At 40.2% G+C, this 18327-nt stretch overlaps 2 protein-coding genes across 3 annotated transcripts in view; one reads left to right on the top strand and one right to left on the bottom strand.

The window, feature by feature from the left end:
* The window catches only part of LOC102451796 (usherin), a 265927-nt gene that overhangs the window by 182365 nt on the left and 65235 nt on the right, over positions 1-18327 (top strand). Inside the window, exons 30-33 of the mRNA XM_075925195.1 lie at positions 2631-2714; positions 5087-5331; positions 7928-8152; positions 8933-9034. Of these exons, the coding sequence (XP_075781310.1) occupies positions 2631-2714; positions 5087-5331; positions 7928-8152; positions 8933-9022 (644 nt within the window). The 3' untranslated portion in view covers positions 9023-9034. The remainder of the gene's footprint in view (positions 1-2630; positions 2715-5086; positions 5332-7927; positions 8153-8932; positions 9035-18327) is intronic.
* The window catches only part of KCTD3 (potassium channel tetramerization domain containing 3), a 76641-nt gene continuing 71608 nt past the window's right edge, over positions 13295-18327 (bottom strand). Inside the window, exons 16-18 of one of the 2 annotated variants that reach the window (XM_006137347.4) lie at positions 15419-15603; positions 15197-15329; positions 13295-14505 (exon numbers count right to left, since the gene is read on the bottom strand). In XM_006137347.4, coding sequence (XP_006137409.2) covers positions 13941-14505; positions 15197-15329; positions 15419-15603 — 883 coding nt within the window. In that variant the 3' untranslated portion in view covers positions 13295-13940. Of the gene's footprint in view, positions 14506-15196; positions 15336-15418; positions 15604-18327 lie in introns of both variants that reach the window. The other variant, XM_006137346.4, reaches the window with a different exon arrangement.

Below are 18327 nucleotides of genomic sequence, written 5' to 3'. Positions count from 1 at the left end.
CCCCCAACATCCCCCTTAACTTCCATCCTCGACTATCTTCTGCACCTGAAACAAGTGGGCTTCACCATAAGCTGCATTAAAGTTCATCTTGCGGCCATTGCTACATTCCACTCCAAGATAGACGACTATCCATATTTGCTCATCCACTCACCAAGAGGCACTTTATCCAGATATTAATCCACCAGTGCAACCATGGGGCCTGCATTTAGTATTGAATGCTCTAACTAGGCTGCCCTTCGAACCAATGGCGACCACCTCATTATTACAATTGGCCATGAAAACTGCTTTCCTCATAGCTATTAACTTTGCCAGACGAGTAGGAGAGATTGCAGCCCTAATGGCAGATCCCCCATACACCATCTTTTTTAAAGACAAGGTCACTTTATGTACCCATCCCAAATTCCCCCCCAAAGTACACTCATCCTTCCACATCAGTCAGATGATACACCTTCCCACCTTCTTCTCCAAAACACACTCCAACTCTTTTGAGATGAAAATGCTCATTCTTGATCTCTCCCATTGGATCGCAGATTGCATCAAGCTTTGCTATGCACAGTCAGACGTGCCGCCTCCAGATAGCATAACGGCACACTCAGCCAGAGCCATGGCTACCTCAATAGCATTCCTCCACAAAGTACCCATAAGAGACATCTGTGCAGCTGCCATGTGGTCCTCTGACCACACATTTGCAAAGCACTACAAACTTATGCAGGGACCTCTTTCTACCCTGAAACTAGCTAAGACCATTCTTTCCACCGCTTTTCTGCCAGATCCGAAGTCTCTACTTCCCTAAAGGGAAATAGGTTTGTAGTCACCTAATGTGGCGCACCCACGGGGACATCTCTCTCTTGAAGAGGAGGAAACGTACCTTGATAGTAACTGACGTTCCTGTGGGTGCTCCACAACCCTCTCTTCCTCCTGTCTACTTCGGGATCCTGGTCTTCCCAAGCCATGATTTTGGGGTAGAGAAGGAACTGAGGAGTGTGTGTGTGGGGGGGAGGGGCTCACACATGCACGATGCCTGCAGCCTAAGAGCACGCAGCTGCTGATGCCCACATGCAGAGCCCAGGAACACTGCTACAATATCTCTGCTCTGAGGCTTGGCGGCGGCACACCAACCTAATGCAGAGCACCCACGGGGACACTCATCTCGAAGAACGTCAATTACTATCGAGGTGAGTGAGCTCTCTTGTATGCATAATACGGTACTCTTGATCCTGATGACTGAATACAGTTTTCCATCAAAATCACTTTAGTACCCACTGTAATTTATAAGAACAGTGGTTATTTGAGGTTCAAGTTCAGGTGCGTGTATGTGTCGGGGTGGGGGGGGGGAGGAATTGATTATGTTTCTGAAATAAATTCTGCCCATCCCATGGTATGGGTATAGATGCCTAGGAAACACTGTGAGGCTGACCTGAGAGAGCTTACTATAGATCTTCCTCTTGAAAGGAGGAGTGGACAAGGATACAATGTGCCCTCTACCCTCCACCATGACCCTTTCAGGGCCTGATTATGCAAAGTGTTAAAAATATGCACATCTGGCTGAAGTCCAAGGAAGTACATGCTTAGAGTCAATCATATTCTTATGTATTTTGCTGGATAGGGGTAGGGTGCTTATCACTTGGCACGATTGAGCCCTGGATGAATCATGGTGCAGAGTTGAAGGCACATCCTCCCCGCCTTCCAAATATTTGGGCGTCCCAGGGAAGAGAGTCCTAATGCCATGGAAAGCTATCACCTCCACATTGCATCTGTTGCTGCTTCTATAGATGCAATGTGTCTGCACCGCTCCTACTGGAACTATACTGCTCTTCATAAAGTGCCATAGGCCTAAGAGAACCTTTCTGATTAAGCTGTTATGTTGTGATAAAACTCAAAGTGCTTTCAAAGGAAATACAGTCCCTCCCAATCTGAAACATGTTCAAGGCTACAAAAAGCATTCCAAGTAACCCAATTTGATGGGGCAAGGGACTACTGTGCTGGGCAATGAATGCAGACAATATGGCAGCATCTGGACAAAACTTTGCCCAGCTGTCTCTTGACAAGTTTTAGTTTGACCTTATCTAATATATGTGCTTGCTAGCTGTGCATGTGGGTACAGTGCATCTCACCTCCTGATGAGATAAAAAGACCACTGCCATTTTCAAATGCTCCTAAGGAAATCAAATAGCATTTCCTAGTCCTCGAGGAAATTATGGCTAAGCAAAACTTCAGCCTTCAAACTTCAGCCTTTTTTGCTAGAATTACTCCAACAAGTTTATTTAAAAAATGGGAAGGTTTTATTTGGGGTTTTGTAGTCTTCCTATTATAATAAACAGGGATTTTCTCAATGTTTCTTGACTGTCATTTGGGAAGTTATGAGCATGTTAAAAAGGGGTGATATGGGAATGTAACGATAACTGCTAACATGACAATATACAATTTCATATTTGAATATTAGTAGATTACAAGGCTTCAGAACTGTACGGGGAGCGACTAACCTTGACTGCTGGGCTTGTGGGGAGTTCCATTGTGATTCTGCTTGAATGCAGCCATACACATTAGTAGATCCTGCTGGAAGATTAGGGCTGAAGTGTTTCAATGGTCCCAGTGAAGATTTGCAACTCTGTATTGCCTTCTTTCTTCAGCCTTTTTCTTCCAAGTAACCTGTACCACTGACGAAGGGAGCGCCAGCACACCAGTGGTCAAATACAGCACAGCTACTGGACTTGGTAAACATGCACCTTCTAATTATGTGTGAATTTGTGCTGAGCAACTGGGTATAACACATACTGGATCAGATCAAATTTTGAAGTTGATCTGGTCTGAGTTGTTTCTGGAACCATTAAGCTATGTGGAAGATGTATCTCTCCCCACCTGAATTGGTTCAGGAAGGGTTTTTTTTTTTTTTTTTTTTTAATTGAAGCAGGAGGCTTCTTGGGCTAAAAGAGAGAGAGGCAGATGCACACACAGTTCTTTCCCTCCCACCAAAAATTGATCAAATGCAAAACCTGCTAAAAATGTATCTCAGTACAACGGCAGGGATGCTAGCTTACTGCCCATGTTAAAACTGAAATAGAAACTAAATCAACCCCCTTTGAGCCCTTTGCTACTCATTCAGAATGGGTGTGTCTAGACTGGCAAGATTTTGTGCTAAATCATGCCAGTCTAGACGCAGGTGTATAGGAACAGCTTCATGATATTTTTAAAATGTTACATGATGAGCTTCTTTTCATTAAATCTTAGAAATATCAAGTCCTGACTAAGGACGTTAAGGACTAGTTGACTATCTGATAAAATGCTTATTAGATAGTCAGTCGACTAGTCAATTCCCCCCTACTTGCTGCCTCTATCAGATAGAGGCAGCAAAGGAGGGGAGAAGGGAAGGAGAGGGAGTATTTCAAAACGATATATGGGGAGTCCCCAGCTGGTCCAGGTTCTAGCGCAGCATTTTAAAGCAGCAGTGCAGCACAGAGTTGGGGACTCTTGTACATTTCAAAGCTGGCATGCCGTGTGCAACCTGGAGTCAGCAGGACTTCCTGCTGGCCCCGGGCTGCATGCAGAGTTCCACATTCCTCCTTTGAAATGTACAAGAGCACCACGGTAGGCAGATGTGGGCTAATCCTCTCCCATGTTAGGTCTTAGCCTGGCCTCTGACAGAAGCTGGCTTAAAATCTGAAATACAGAGTTTCAATATTCTTTTAAACCCCTTTTTAGCAGTAAGCGTTGTAACGCTCTCTGTTCTTATCCATAGAAATGTTCACTCCCTTTTTTAATCTTGCTGCATTCTTAGCCTCAACATTCTGGGGCAGTCAGTTCCACAGCTTAATTGTACATCCAAAAAATATTTTTTTATCAGTTTGGATTTCCCACTGGTGAATGCCATTGAACGTCCCCCTTGTTCTTGTGTTGTGTGGCAAGGAGAACAAAGGCTCTCTATTTTTTTTCTCTAGACCAATCATTTTATATACTTGTGTCATGTCCTCCCATATTCATCTCCTTTGTAAAGTAAAGACTCTATCTTTTCAATCTTTCTTCCTCTGAGAGTTTTCCCATGTACCTCATCACACTAGTCACCCCTTCTTTGCTCCCCTGCTACTGGTGCAATATCCTAGGACCGTAACAGTACTCCAGCTGAGGCTGTAATTTGGGTTTGTACAAAGGCATTATACTTCCCATAGTATTCTTTATCACTTTCATTCTGAAGCCAAATATCTTGTTCTCTTTTTTGATCCTTGGTTATATCTCAGACACATTAGCCATGAGACAGATCAGATTAAGGCAGAACACCAGATTTCTGAAGAGAAATAAGGGCAATTCCTGAAAGCAGAGCCCTGGCGGGTGTAAATGATTACGAATAGCCATGGGAGCTCTTTCCGCAAGTGCTGATACTGGCATTCTCTGGGCCACATCCAAGTTTGTATTAAGTCAGTCTCACATGCAGGTACAGAGGAGCAGTTGCTAGGACTCTCGAATGCTCAGACTTTGTTGGCTGCATAGCTGCATATCCTGCAAAGCTGCAACTGCTGCAGTACCCCCCCCCAACCTATTGCTATTTCTAATCTGTGCAGTAATGTGCTCCACATGTAATGGAAAGAACAATTGAAAACTTTGCCCCTATCTTAAGCTTTTTATTTGGCCTCTCTGTTCATTCTCTTTAATTGTGTGGCTTTATTGTGTTATAAGCTGTGCTGCAGTGCCCGCAGTAGCAATCGTTTCTTGTGCTGCGCTAGAATGCTGCAAGAAACATCCTGCCTGTACCTCTCTGAAATTACCCATCATTGTTTCAACTGTTCAAGGTTACTTTGATAAACCCTTTTTGAATTCCCCCCTCCTCTTTCCTGAAGATGCCAATGCAGTGGTGATTTCCAACCTAGGCAGCAGTGCCAGAAACTTTAAGCATGGTCCCTTGAGTACCATAAGCTTTTTATTACAGCCCACTAGCATATTGAACCATTACACCACCTTGAACATAAGTGCAAATAAGCATATTGTGACAAACTGCTTCAAACTTCTTTCTAATTTATTATAAAATAAGGGCACAATCTATTACCAAACTGCTTTCTAAAATAATGTTTTCCTTTTACCTCCCTGGATTGTACAGGTCCTATATTAACAACTCCTGGAGAAAAGGATGAAGCAGAGAGTAAACATGCACAATTTTACACTGAACTATGGTTTGTGATATTAATGGCAATTCTAGGTTTGATCCTCTTGGCTGTTTTTCTGTCCTTGGTTCTACGAAGACAAATTAAAAAACAACGGTATACAAGAGAAAGGCCTCCCTTAGTACCACTCCAAAAGCGGACATCGCCAATGACCGTGTACTCACCAGGAAACACCCACATGGTATGTCATGCAAAGCACAATGATGTGTATTTTTATTGTACAGAGAATTACTGTAATGTAACAGATATTACAAAGGATAATATAGCAGACTAAGGACATTAACATACAGTTTAAATATAGTAAAAAGAAAAAGGTGCATATTGCTTCAGCTAAAAGAGTATCTGTATGCCCCAAAACTCAGCTAAGGATACATCTGCACTGCAACACTACTTCGAAATAATAACTAGTGCTAGAACTTAGTCCGTGTCTACACAGCAAAGCAGTTATTTGAAAATAGTGTCAAATACTGCCAAGCTGGAGGACTTCTTACTACGACTCTTGTAACCCTCATTGTAAGAGTAATAAGGGAAGTCGGAGGAAGAGTGCTCTATTTTGAAATAAGTGCTGTGAGATGCTACCTATTTTGAAATAAGCTATGCAATTGACATAGCTCATTTTGCTTAGCTTATTTTGAGTTAAGCCCTGCAGTGTAGATGCACCCTAAGTGGATCTTTGCCCATGAAACTTACTGCTCAAACAAGTCTGTTAGGATACAGCTAGACTTTTTTCCAATTTTTTCTAGACTGGGCCAAATGTTGGAAAAAAAAAAAACCTCTTTTGGAAGCCCCCTTCTTCCTTGTGGAATGAGTAATACAAGGACTTCCAAAAGACCATGTTTGCTCTTTCACAAAAAAAAGTGGAAGAGCAAACACGTTTCCTGGATGTGGAAGTTTTTCCGGGATACCTCTGGTATCCCAGAAAAATTGTGTAGTCTAGACATACCCTTAGTCTCTAAATGGCCACAGGACTCTGCATTATTTCTACGAAACCCAGAAAAAAGTCAAAGTTGTAAACTGGGAGTAAGTGGCTATTATAATTCAAATACGCATTAGAATTTGGGTGGTTTTTCTCTTGGTCAGATACCACAGTGATGAATATGGTGGGAAGACTGTGTTTAAATCTTTGAATGACTCAGGAACAGGACAGCTTCAATTTTATTGTATTACTGGGATAGAATTGCTTCAGATCACACAGAAGCCTGAGGGTATGTCTACACTACCCTCCTAGTTCGAACTAGGAGGGTAATGTAGGCATACCGCACTTGCAAATGAAGCCTGGGATTTGAATTTCCCGGGCTTCATTTGCATAAGCGGGGAGCCGCCATTTTTAAAACCCCGCTGCTTCGAACCCCGTGCAGCGCGGCTACACGGGGCTCGAACTAGGTAGTTTGGACTAGGCTTCCTATTCCGAACTACCGGTACACCTCGTTCCACTAGGAAGCCTAGTCCGAACTACCTAGTTTGAGCCCCATGTAGCCGCGCTGCACGGAGTTCGAACCAGCGGGGTTTTAAAAATGGTGGCTCCCCGCTTATGCTAATGAAGCCCGGGAAATTCAAATCCCGGGCTTCATTTGCAAGTGTGGTATGCCTACATTACCCTCCTAGTTCGAACTAGGAGGGTAGTGTAGACATACCCTGGGTTCTGAAATCAATCACTCTCTCTCTCTCTCTCTCTCTCTGTGTGTGTGTGAGAGGTGTGTGTGAGAGAGAGAGGTTACATAAAATAGCAACCCTGACAGTCTGGAAAATATTTTTAACCTGTACAAGTAAACATAGCAATAGCATGAAGCCACTCAAATCTGTATTTATTCCACAAGTCACAATAATGCACATTGTGATGTCAATTTCAACACTGCAAGTGTGGCTTGTCTTTGACTAAACAACTGACAAATCTAAATGTAGCAATGCTGTTGACTCTCCTCCCTTTTTAATCTTAGTTTGATTCTGTTGCTGAAATGTCCGATTCTGCAAGTAGCGTTACTCTAAAAGGTTTTACAATGCATTTTGAGGTACAGTTAATGAGTGGTGTGTGCAACCAATTCTGAAGTGTTTTGCATGAGTTTCTTGCATGCTGTGTTTTATCATAGCACAACTGTTAGTAGTTGAAAATTCTGTGGCAGATGATCCAAAGTGGTGTATAGCTGCCCCTTTAAGAGTATAGTAAAGCAAGTACATGGTTGCATGTTACTGTGTCAAGTTTGTGAGAACCATTTTAATGCGTTGTCAATTTAATGTGATTTTTTTTACCCAACTTTTTGGAAAACCAGAAAGCAAAAAAGGTCAAAGGAGGTTGGGGACAACTTAGTTAAACAAGATCACTAAATAGTTTCTGAAAAGCTAGTTGCTAAAATTGCCAGAGATTGTCCCATGGCAGATAAGTCAGGTACCACCTACCCTTGAAAGTGTTGCATTAGTTATCTAGCTCTTGGTTCTAAAATGGAATGGCAAGTACTGTGGTGATATGTATCAATTGCATGCTTAACAAGAAATCTTCAAGAGATCACCTTGTTAAACCGCATTGCAGCAAGCCATTGTTTCCACAGGGAACAATAGCTGAAGCTAGTGTTAATGATATCCTGTTATCAGCCTTCAAAAGTCTACAATTATATTACTTTACTCCTGAAATTAACTAATGTTGTAGTAAAGGACTTTATTTTGCAATAGTGAGATTTATTTGTGCTGAAATAGTAATCAAAGTTAAATTATTCCTATTCCAATCCATTACATTTTCTGTGTAAATCTCTCTCAAACATATCCCACCCCCCCAATATTCCTAGGGACTTGCAGATACAAAAATTCCAGGACCCAGCTCTCCTCTGAGTAATCATAGCAATCAAAGTACTTCTGTTTTACGGATACCAAGTCAAAGCCAAATGAGTCATACCTGCTCCCAAGGTTCTTTGCATCGCAGTGTCAGTCAACTTATTGATGTCTATGACAAGAAGTCCCTAATAGAAGATTCTGTGTGGGATACCATTATACATGGTCATGATGGTAGTCTGGTAAGTCCTTGTTTCACAGTTCCATTAGCTAACCATGAACGCATTCACATTTAGCCTTACCTTAGAAACTGAACATTTACCAAGATGTTGGGCAAAACTTCCAAGAGCATCTAGGCCCAGATCCTCAAAAATAATGAGTTAAGTGCCTACATTTCTTTGAGGCTCTAAATCCTATTTTCAGAAGCAGCTAAGTCACTTCTGAACATCAGACTTCAGCTCATGAGTCACAAAGATGGTTTTGAGAATGTTACCTGTTATTTTACAGAATTAAGCCACTGTATACACTGGACACTTTTATTCCATTTTGCATGTGACAACAGCACAGAAAACATGGCACTCACTGAGTTGTTTCAATAATCCATTAGTTATGTGACTCATGCACAGTTTTTAAACTGATATACCTTAAAACAGTACAATCCATTAGAGTGGATGTAATTAGACCACAATGAAGGTGCGTACACAATTCCTGGTTATTAACCTAAACGTATAGGAATAAATAGCTTCCATACCACAGAGGGGCAGGAGGAAGGGAAGAGGCATTAAATTAAACTATACTCAAAGCCCTCACCAAAATAGTAAAGGGAGTACAAAAGCTGCATATAAACCAGGTCTCAGCATGAATCAGTTCAATAATGTTGTCAAGTAGTGTGACTGTGTATAGCAAGTCTATTTTCACCAAATGTGTTATTCCTGGGTCTGTTTATTTTGATCTATAAATAGGTCAGTATTTATCATTCTCTAAATTTTGACTTAATTTACTTGCTGTTTTTCTCCACCTAGTACATGGATAATGAAGACCTTGTGAATGCTATGAAAGGCTTCAGTACAGTAACTAAAGAACATACAACTTTCACTGACACCCACTTGTGATACTTATTTGGAGTAAGTAACCCATAGAAGCTGAAGGAGCACAAAATCTTGGCTTTGTTCATCTTGTAGACATTCACTTCCAATACAATGGTTTGGGGATTATGTTGTAAAAGGTGTGTCTAGTGGAATGCAGTATGAATGCATTTTCTAGGAGTACTGTTATAACAGCCAAGAATACAGTTATGTATTGTAAATGTGCTCTCTACAGTGTTATACATTTACTACAGCTATTGTACAGTAAATTTCAAAAGGGGTTATCCTATTAAGTGTACATTGTTATGTTATAGTACTGACAAAACTTTAATAAAATAAATTATTTACATTTAAATAACCAGTATAGTATACAGAGAAGTTTCACAAACACTTAACTGCTGCACATATCTAATCTTGCAACTTTAGTCATGTTTCATTGTAGTATGCTGGGATGGAAATTTATTTTCAGTGGAGGAAAAGAAACAGATTTTTGTCAACAGCATGTATATAAAAATTGAAGTTGCAACATAGAATAAATTTAGATCTGTTCTTAAGAACATCACAATCCCGTTTGATTATTTTAATTTAAGACAACAAAGGAGAGTCAGTCAATTCTGTCTATGAAATATTGCTATAGGTGCAAACTCACAGAAAACGTGTGTAGTTGCCCATCCAGTCATAAACTCTAAAATGTTCCTGTACATTTCAATCTACTTTTATTCACAACTGACAGGAGGTTGATTTAAAATCACTGAAGCTGTGATCCGGTGACATTTTGATTACTCTTTTTCCCAAAATAAGAATTGAGGGTATTCAGAACTTCCCATCAGACTGTGCAAAAGTACATTTGATATTTATTAAAATTTACCAGCTCTCTTATGTTGACCTTACAGAAATAAAACAGGCTGCTAGCACTACCATATTTAAAAAAAACCCTCATTCTTATTAAATCTGTGGAGGATCAGCCACTTCAACATTTAGCATTGTGATGAAGCCTCTCCCCGGTAACACCCAAGAATAGTTATGCATTTGGCAGATTGTTATATTTTGCAACTGGAACTTGCTTTTAGAAATTTGAAATGCAAATGTTACCAAATTCAGAAAGAATGTGACAAAAAAGTGGTAAAAACCAACCTATACAGTAAGCATCACTGGAAAGAACAGAAGAGCTACAACTTTGCTTTAAACAGAGTCTCATTTGATTTTATCTTCTGTCCAAACAGCTGGAAGTAAGACTGAATACCTTCAAACTGAATATCAGGGTCACTAGAGGAAGCCTGTTTGCTGTAATGTGAACAATGATTGCGAGTGTTTGTTTGATCAGACCTTAGAGCAAGGTGGGCAATAATTTTTGCAGAGGGGACCATTTCACTAATTTTGGTAGCAGTTGTGAGCCAGCTCTGCTTCTCCACCCCCAGTTAAAGTGGGGCCTCAGACAGAAGAGGTGTGGAGCAGCAAGCAAAAGGGGCAGTTCCTCTAGCCCCCACGGATCTCTGGCAGGGGAAGGAGACTTCATGCACTCCCCCACTCCCAGGACAGTCAGGACCTGGAGGTGGGGCAGTGTGTGAAGACATTTGTTCAAAATGTGTGGTTGCTCCCTCGGGGCACTGTGCACACCTGGCAGGAGGAGAGTGCCCCCAGCTGCTTTAAACAGCAGATGACTTTGCCCACTCACATGCCCCCTTAGTCTTAGCTGAACTGGGAGTGGGCAAAGTGGCAGAGTAGGCCACGGGCTGGATCAAACAGCTTGGCAGGCTGCATTTTGCCTACTTATACCTTAGGGCTAGACAGGATTCTGCTCCTCCCTTCCCTATGTCAAACTTTAATTTACATGAGGACTATTTGTAAACAACAGTAAGTAAAGCTTCAAAATAAGTAGGGAGGCAGAACTCAAGTAGTGGCTGTTCATGTTCTTGCTACAATGTAATCAATTATATAATACTTGCCATTACTTACAGGCTGCGTCTAGACTGCCAAGTTTTTCCGCAAAAGCATGTGCTTTTGCGGAAAAACTTGCCAGCTGTCTACACTGGCTGCTTGAATTTGCGCAAGAACACTGACGATCTAATGTAAGATTGTCAGTGCTCTTGAGCAAATACTATGCTGCTCCTGTTTGGGGAAAAAGCCCTCTTGCACAAATGTATTTGTGCAAGAGGGTCAGTGTAGACAGCTAAAAACTGTTTTGCGCAAAAAAGCACCGATGGAGAAAATGGCGATCAGGGCTTTCTTGCGCAAAACCATGTCTAGATTGGCAAAGAAGCTTTTCCGCAAAAAGTGCTTTTGCGAAAAAGTGTCCGTGACAATCTAGACTATCTTTTCCGCAAATGCTTTTAACGGAAAAACTTTTTCGTTAAAAGCATTTGCAGAAAAGCATTTGCTGGAAAATCATGCCAGTCTAGATGCAGCCATATAGTATAGATAAACTCTACTAGAGTAGCTTAATTATTTTTGTTGTAGAGAGAAAGCATTGCATAGTTCAAAATGTAGTAATTCATTCATTTTCAAGAGTGTAGGAGTCTATTGTGCCTGTAAATTAATTTGAAAATATAGAATAAAAGATTACATCTAAATATGATTTAAGTATATCTGTTACCACATACTATAAAGAGCAAAACTTAGGCTGAATGTACAAGCCTGATATTAGTGTTGCAATAAGAAAGTGGTGACTTTGTACTACCTTTTCTCCAGTCTATTTAGCAACAGAAAGTTCAAAACAAACGTGATAAAGAACTGTGTGGTTTGAAATTGAAAGCTGAATCACAGGATTGATCAACAGTTGACATTTATAATGATAGTATTCCTACCCTACAGATCAATTCATAAATGAGCTACTTTATAGGGACTGATTTATTGATAAAACATGTACATTTGACCAGTCATCTTATTTCACATACTTGATTTTAGTATTATGTAAACTTTATCAGAAGATTTTTTTCTCCAATGAATAAGCACATTTTTAGACTGTGGAAATATTTTATCTGGAAATGTCCCAAATATACAACTGACATTATTGCGCAGCATACCAGATACAAATGGAAACTTATTCAGGTGCAGCACTTCCTGTTTATTCTTGCTGAGGTATCCTTTCATGAGAGATCATGTCTGAAGAGCAGCATCTTTATTTTGCATTTTAAAACCTGAATGAAATCATGTGAAACTGAGCATGAGTTGCTGACTTGTACTATGAACTGTCCTAGCAATAGAACTAGCATGCATAGAGCAACAGTTCTAAGAGCCATTTGAAAGTGGATCTAAAGTTAGCTTCAGTGAGTGGAAGGGAATGAAATTATTAAAATTGTGAGCAATTCTGAGCTTTGTATAAGTAAAGGAAAATAATAGCACACACTTATTTACATAGACTGCTATAACTATATTGGTGCATTGATTACATAAAGTTAAGTAGATTGAAACTTACTGTAATAAATATTACCCACATTAATTTGAAAGAACATAAAGCTGAAGAAACCACCAAGAATCAGGTCCCACTGAGAAAGAGTATTAGATAGTCCCTCCCTAGCAGAGCTTACAATTTAAGCAGACACAGGGTAGAGAAAGCAATGAGTGAACAAGATAATAGGAGCAAACATCCATTTTTTTTTCTTTTGGAGAGGAGCTAAATGGAAAGATGACAGGGCAGGTGTGGTGAAACCGAGGTGAAAGGCACCGTTAGGGAGGGGGGAAATAGGAGGGTTGGAGCAAAGAGCCAATAAGCACAGTGGCAACACAAAGTCCAGTTAAAACTAGAAAATTCTAAAGCTCCCTGCTTTAGTCCTTCCTACAGCTATTCTTATAGACTGAATGGACAAGATTCCCTCCAGAATTTGCAGGTGCAGATGGAAAGTCTTCTCTACACAGTTCTGGTGTTCAATTTACTCCCTCACAATAGTGCAGTGGTCCTTCCTTTGGCTGCTCCTTGCAGCTACAGTGTCAAACTTACATTCACAAAGTAAAGTTGTATGGGATACATCAGTTAAGGCCCACTTTAATTAAAGTTTAGTACTAAAGTAGCTGTAAGCAAGACGGGGGGGGGGGGGGGGGGGACTTCTATCCAGCATTTCTAGCCAAGTTCTGAAACTCCCATGATCTGGAAGAATCATGTGCAGCAGCAAGCTTAAAAGAGGAATATGTGAATAACCTAGTAAGTTTTCTAACAAGAAATATCTAATCTACTTCTTAGTGTCATATTACAGAAATAAAGCAAAATGTGTACTTTTTTTCCTCTCCATGAGTGGCTATAGTTTATAATTTCAAGTATTTGAAAGTTCTGTAGAGAGTACTGAGGAAAAAAGTACAGGTAAACAACATTACTTTGTATTTTAATATCAGGACAAATATATGCAAAATAATTTTAGAGCATCTAAGCATAAGACTTTGAATTTCAGTTTCATAAACAAAGGATTGAGCACATAAAATTTGTCAATACAAAAAATAGTAGCTCTACAAACAAGGCAAACTTCAAAAACAGCAGCTTTTATAATTAATGAGAAAACTAGCTGGATCATAAAAGCTCTATTTTATATCATCTTGAAGAAGGTGAAAGGGCAAGGTTTGTAGTCACTTGAATGACAGGCATTTAATTTTTTGGTGCTTGCGAAAGTAAGGTCCAGTAATGGAACTCAGTTATCCTTAATAGAAAATTCTTCCTAAAACAAATATTGTAGTGCATGCTAGACTGCATTAAATAGGACTATACATTAATGTTTTGTACCTAGTATTGTTTAGCTTTATACAATTAAGAAAATGAAGTACATAGAGTATTTTTGTTGGTTGTGCTGTAAACACAAGTTTTTGAGATGTAATATGAAAGCTCTTATTACAGTTTTAACTTTCAGTCAGAGACACTCAAATGAAGCCTTTTTATATGATAAATATGTAGTGTAAAGTTACATCCAGTTACGTGTTTAACTTTCATCTCAAACACAAACGTACATCATTGTAGGCATTTTCATAAGCTGTAGTCTTGGCAGGAAGAATCACTTTTCTTGTGGCGTGGAGACGTGGTAGTCTTTGTGGGTGATGGCGATGCTGTACCAGGTGATTCAGGCCCTCCTTCTGCAATAATTGGCGAAGACACCAGAAGAGGTACCTTCTTTCTCCCTAGGAACCCTCCTCCATCAAATCCACTTTTCTTTTTATTCTCTACTTTGTTCTCATTTTCATCATCTGGCCCTCTTTTCTTCACTTCTGAAGAGTTTTCAGGCATTTTCTGAACCTCTGCCCCACCATCTGATATTTTAGCAGCTCTTACTTCAAGTACTGCTGCCTTTTTGTCTGTTGAATTGCTCTCACCTGCTGCTTTCTTCATTTCAGCTTGTATTAGACTCAAATTGCCAGTCTCAGGGACAACCTTGTCCACCACACTTTTGTTCATATTAAAAGTCTGAAAATCCCTGTAACTGTGAAAGCTCTCGGTTCGTCTTGCCCTTGCTAATAGAGGGCTCTCTCTATATGGTCTTACTGAGCCATATGTAGCAGCTTCATGGATGGTTTCATGATGCTGTAACTGGAGGCTGAAAATATAGTCAATAGTAAAACATTTCTCCCTCCTCTCTCATGTCACCAGTTACAACAAATAATGATGCTAACACACACACACACACACACACACACACACACACACACACACACACACACACACACACACACACACACACACACACACACACACACACAAATGGGTTTAGCTTTAAAAAGCAAGAAACATGCTGTGGGTTGTTTCTTCGCTCTAGCCAAACAGAAAATCATTTGGAATTTGTGAAAGGTATACTGGGTTCCCTAGATGTATTTAGAGCATACACATATAAATCCATGGGAATAACACTTCTGAACACCTGAGAATGGACATCCTGTCAACTGCATGCAAACTACCGGAAGAAAAATATGGTTTTTGAGGGAGGATGTTTCCTACTGTGGACATTTCAGAACTATTAACACTGAAGTATCCACGGCTGTGCTTATCCTATTATTGGCAGTGGAATGTGCTCAGGATTTCCAGCTTGTCTATCTCTGTAATCAGGGGCTCACTCAGTCCCTAAATTGTACACACACAATTCCAATGGGAGTAATGTTGCCACAACATCGGGGCACATGTTTGGGTGTCCAAATATGGTTTAAGGGGTACCTAAAATTAGACACTTGAGTTTGAAAGTTCTTGCCCAAGAACACAGAGCTGATAGTGTATCCTGTGGATCTTTGGCCTACCTCGAGCTTGATTCCCGCAGCCGGCTTTGCTGAACTACTGAAGTGGCTGGACTGATGTTAGGAGTAGCGCAGCGTGACGTGCTCAGATCACACTGATCAAGCAATTTAAGCAGCTCTTCTTCTGTTGGACCACCTACATCTTAGAAAATAACAATAACGGTCACTGATGACTTCTAATGGAAGCATTTGAGCCCAAAAAAGTTCTGCTACATTACAACCTACCCTTGTCTTCACTTTTATTAACCATGTCCATCGCTGTGGTCAAATCCCACATCTGAATACTGCCATTTGAATGACCGGTAAAGAGATAACGTCGTGGTCTTGAGCCCATCCTACTAGATCCTTCACATTCCCGTACAGTAAATGAAGAAATTGTGGTACAGTCTACAGCCTGGATCTCACATATTCTACAAAAAGGCATTTAACACAATTACAGATTATAAACCTAACTATATAGTATCACATACCCTGGAGGACAATTTTGAGGCTTAATTTATTGAGATTTGTGATCACTGGAAGGTGTTATGATAAGTTTTATATTTTACACCTTCCATTTTAACACCCATTTCTAACTCAAATTTTTGCAATTAACTTATCACTTTTAGTAGGGTTCCAAAAGAAAGGGGTAAAAATATAGATTAGTTGCTAGACATTTAAACAACACAAGCTTCCTGCTTTCTTATGGAACCCAGGCTGCAGATTTTGGGATTCTAGGTTTACATGTACTTCTCCAGAAAGTTCTGGGATCATGGATGTGTTCAAAGCCAGCAAAGTATTGTACATAACAGTATGAAATTTCTAACTGCTGTCAGTTTTTAAAGTTTATTGAACAAGTTTCTTCAAACATGTCACAGGTACTTGTTCTCACAGAGAAACAAAATCCAGGGCAACTCTGCATTTAACAACTAACCAGTTTAAGCAAAGAGTTTATTTAAATTCAGAAAATGTCACACCAAGATGAAAATGAGGTATGGAATGAAATGACAAACTGTTATAGTAGCTGTGATGTCACTGATCCCACCAGTGAAATCAGGAAGCCTGGAACTTGGGGATCTTAGTCACATATTTCTTGTTCCTACTTACAGCCTAAAGTTGTTTAGTTTTTTTTTTAAACACTTAAGGACAGATTTCATTACTATCATAGCCTATGAGAGAACCACCATACTGTGCATGTAGTTACAGTAAAACTCCAGTGGTCTGGCATCCAATGGTCTGGCACCATCTGGAACCCGGAAGTGCTCCGGGCAGCTGGACAATTGGAGCTGCTCTGCCCCCAGCTTCCCCGATTCAGCCGCTGCTGAAACTGACCAGCGGCTGACTCGAAGAAGTCAGGGGCAGAGCAGCTGGGGTGCTGCCGGGTTGGTCCCCTAGCGCCGCCCCTCGGCGCTGCGGGACCAACCCAGCAGCACCTCAACTGCTCTGCTCTGGGCTTCCCCGAGTCAGCCGCTGGTCAGTTTCAGCAGCGGCTTACTTGGGGATGCCTGGGGCAGAGCAGCTGGAGTGCTGCCGGGTTGGTCCCGCAGCACCAAGGGCGCATCCCCTCCACTGTACCCCAGATCCCTCATAGCCCCCCCTTCCAGCATATCTGATAATCCAGCACCCCCGGGGTCTTCAAGGTGCCAGATTATCGGAAGTTTACTGTACATTGCAAGGAACTGAGAGACAAGCCAGAGTCTGAATCTATAACAGTTCCAGAGCAAGAAGCAATATGCTAACGTGTACTCAAGACTCTCAGTGTTGTAGAGATGTTTGTTCCAGACATTAGCCTGGGGCAAGCTGCTGTGCTGCAGACTCAATCTGGCTTGCCAGGCAGAAATTTAATGTGTTGACAAGCTCTAGGAGTCAGTCTTCCAATACAGCCCATTGTACATATCCTCTTTGCACTTCTACTATGGTTTTAGAAACAAGATTTTTTCTGTAAGCAAAATCTTTATATAGTTGGCAAAACAAAACAAATAGAATTTTCAAACTGACCTTTTTCCTCCTGCATTGCATTAAAGGGAAGAAAAAATGGCTAAGCAATAGGAAACCCTCTTTTCCTTAACTATTGCTATACTACAGCATCAAAATCTTAAACTGTGGCTTAATTAAGTTATCAAGGAGGAATAGTTTGATTAGAATACAAAATCTGCCATAGCATAAAAAGACAGGGAACAAAAAACAGGTCAGAGTTGAAAATAGTTTTGAGTTATTACTTTATTAAAATTTATTCTAATAGGACACCAATTCTAATAAACATTTGGCAGCTTCTTCACTGTGTATGCATAGAACATTAAGTCATAGTGATTTATAACATTCATTGGGACAATAATTTGGCCTACAACCATATTACAGGCTTCTAATGCTATTTTTGTTTAAAAACAAACAAGCTGTCAAATGAATAGCCTAGGTACATGGAAAACGTACTCCTGATTAATTCCTTTAACAGTTACTTATGACTATATGTAATGAACTTTGAGGCAAACACGATTGATTCTCTTAGAGTTTTTATTCATTACAGGACTGAGCAAGAAAGAACTATAGTCCATAAATATTGGGTACTGGTGGACTACTATTAACAGTCATGGCAATAGTAGCAGTTGCAATTTAAAAAATAGCACTAGTTTTAAAAACTAGTATCCAAGGCATTGCAGATCATGTTAGCTACTGCCATCCCAGCTTTGGCTTTCATTTATTTTAAAAAGTGAGCACAATATCAGTTTCTTTATGAAAGTTAACAATACACACCAACACATAGAAGACCGCTTTAATATCAGGGACATAATTAAGTATCCAATAAAAAAATAGCAATAATTGGCCTGAAGCAGCTTGCATTTAACTTTCAAAGTACGACTTTGTCATGATATAAGTGAAACCCAAATTGATTTCATATAACCCCCATCCAAGGCTAACCAGCACTTTCAAATATTTATTAAGCCTCAAAATATCCCTGGAAGATAGTGTATACCCATTTTACATATAGGTAAAGAGAGACACCTTCATTAGCTGAAGGTCACAGTGAATTAACAGCAATGCCAGAAAAACAGCTTAGAAGAGTGCTGGTTCCCAATTTCCATTTTTACTCAGTAAATGGAAATTAGCAATAGTGAAACAAAAAGTCTATTCAAATCTTCTATCCCCAAGGCACTGCG

Source organism: Pelodiscus sinensis, chromosome 3, assembly GCF_049634645.1.
Source record: "Pelodiscus sinensis isolate JC-2024 chromosome 3, ASM4963464v1, whole genome shotgun sequence".
NCBI classification, from domain to species: Eukaryota; Metazoa; Chordata; order Testudines; family Trionychidae; genus Pelodiscus; species Pelodiscus sinensis.
The sequence above is the reverse complement of the archived record's forward strand: the minus strand, read 5'-3'. Positions and strand labels throughout refer to the sequence as shown.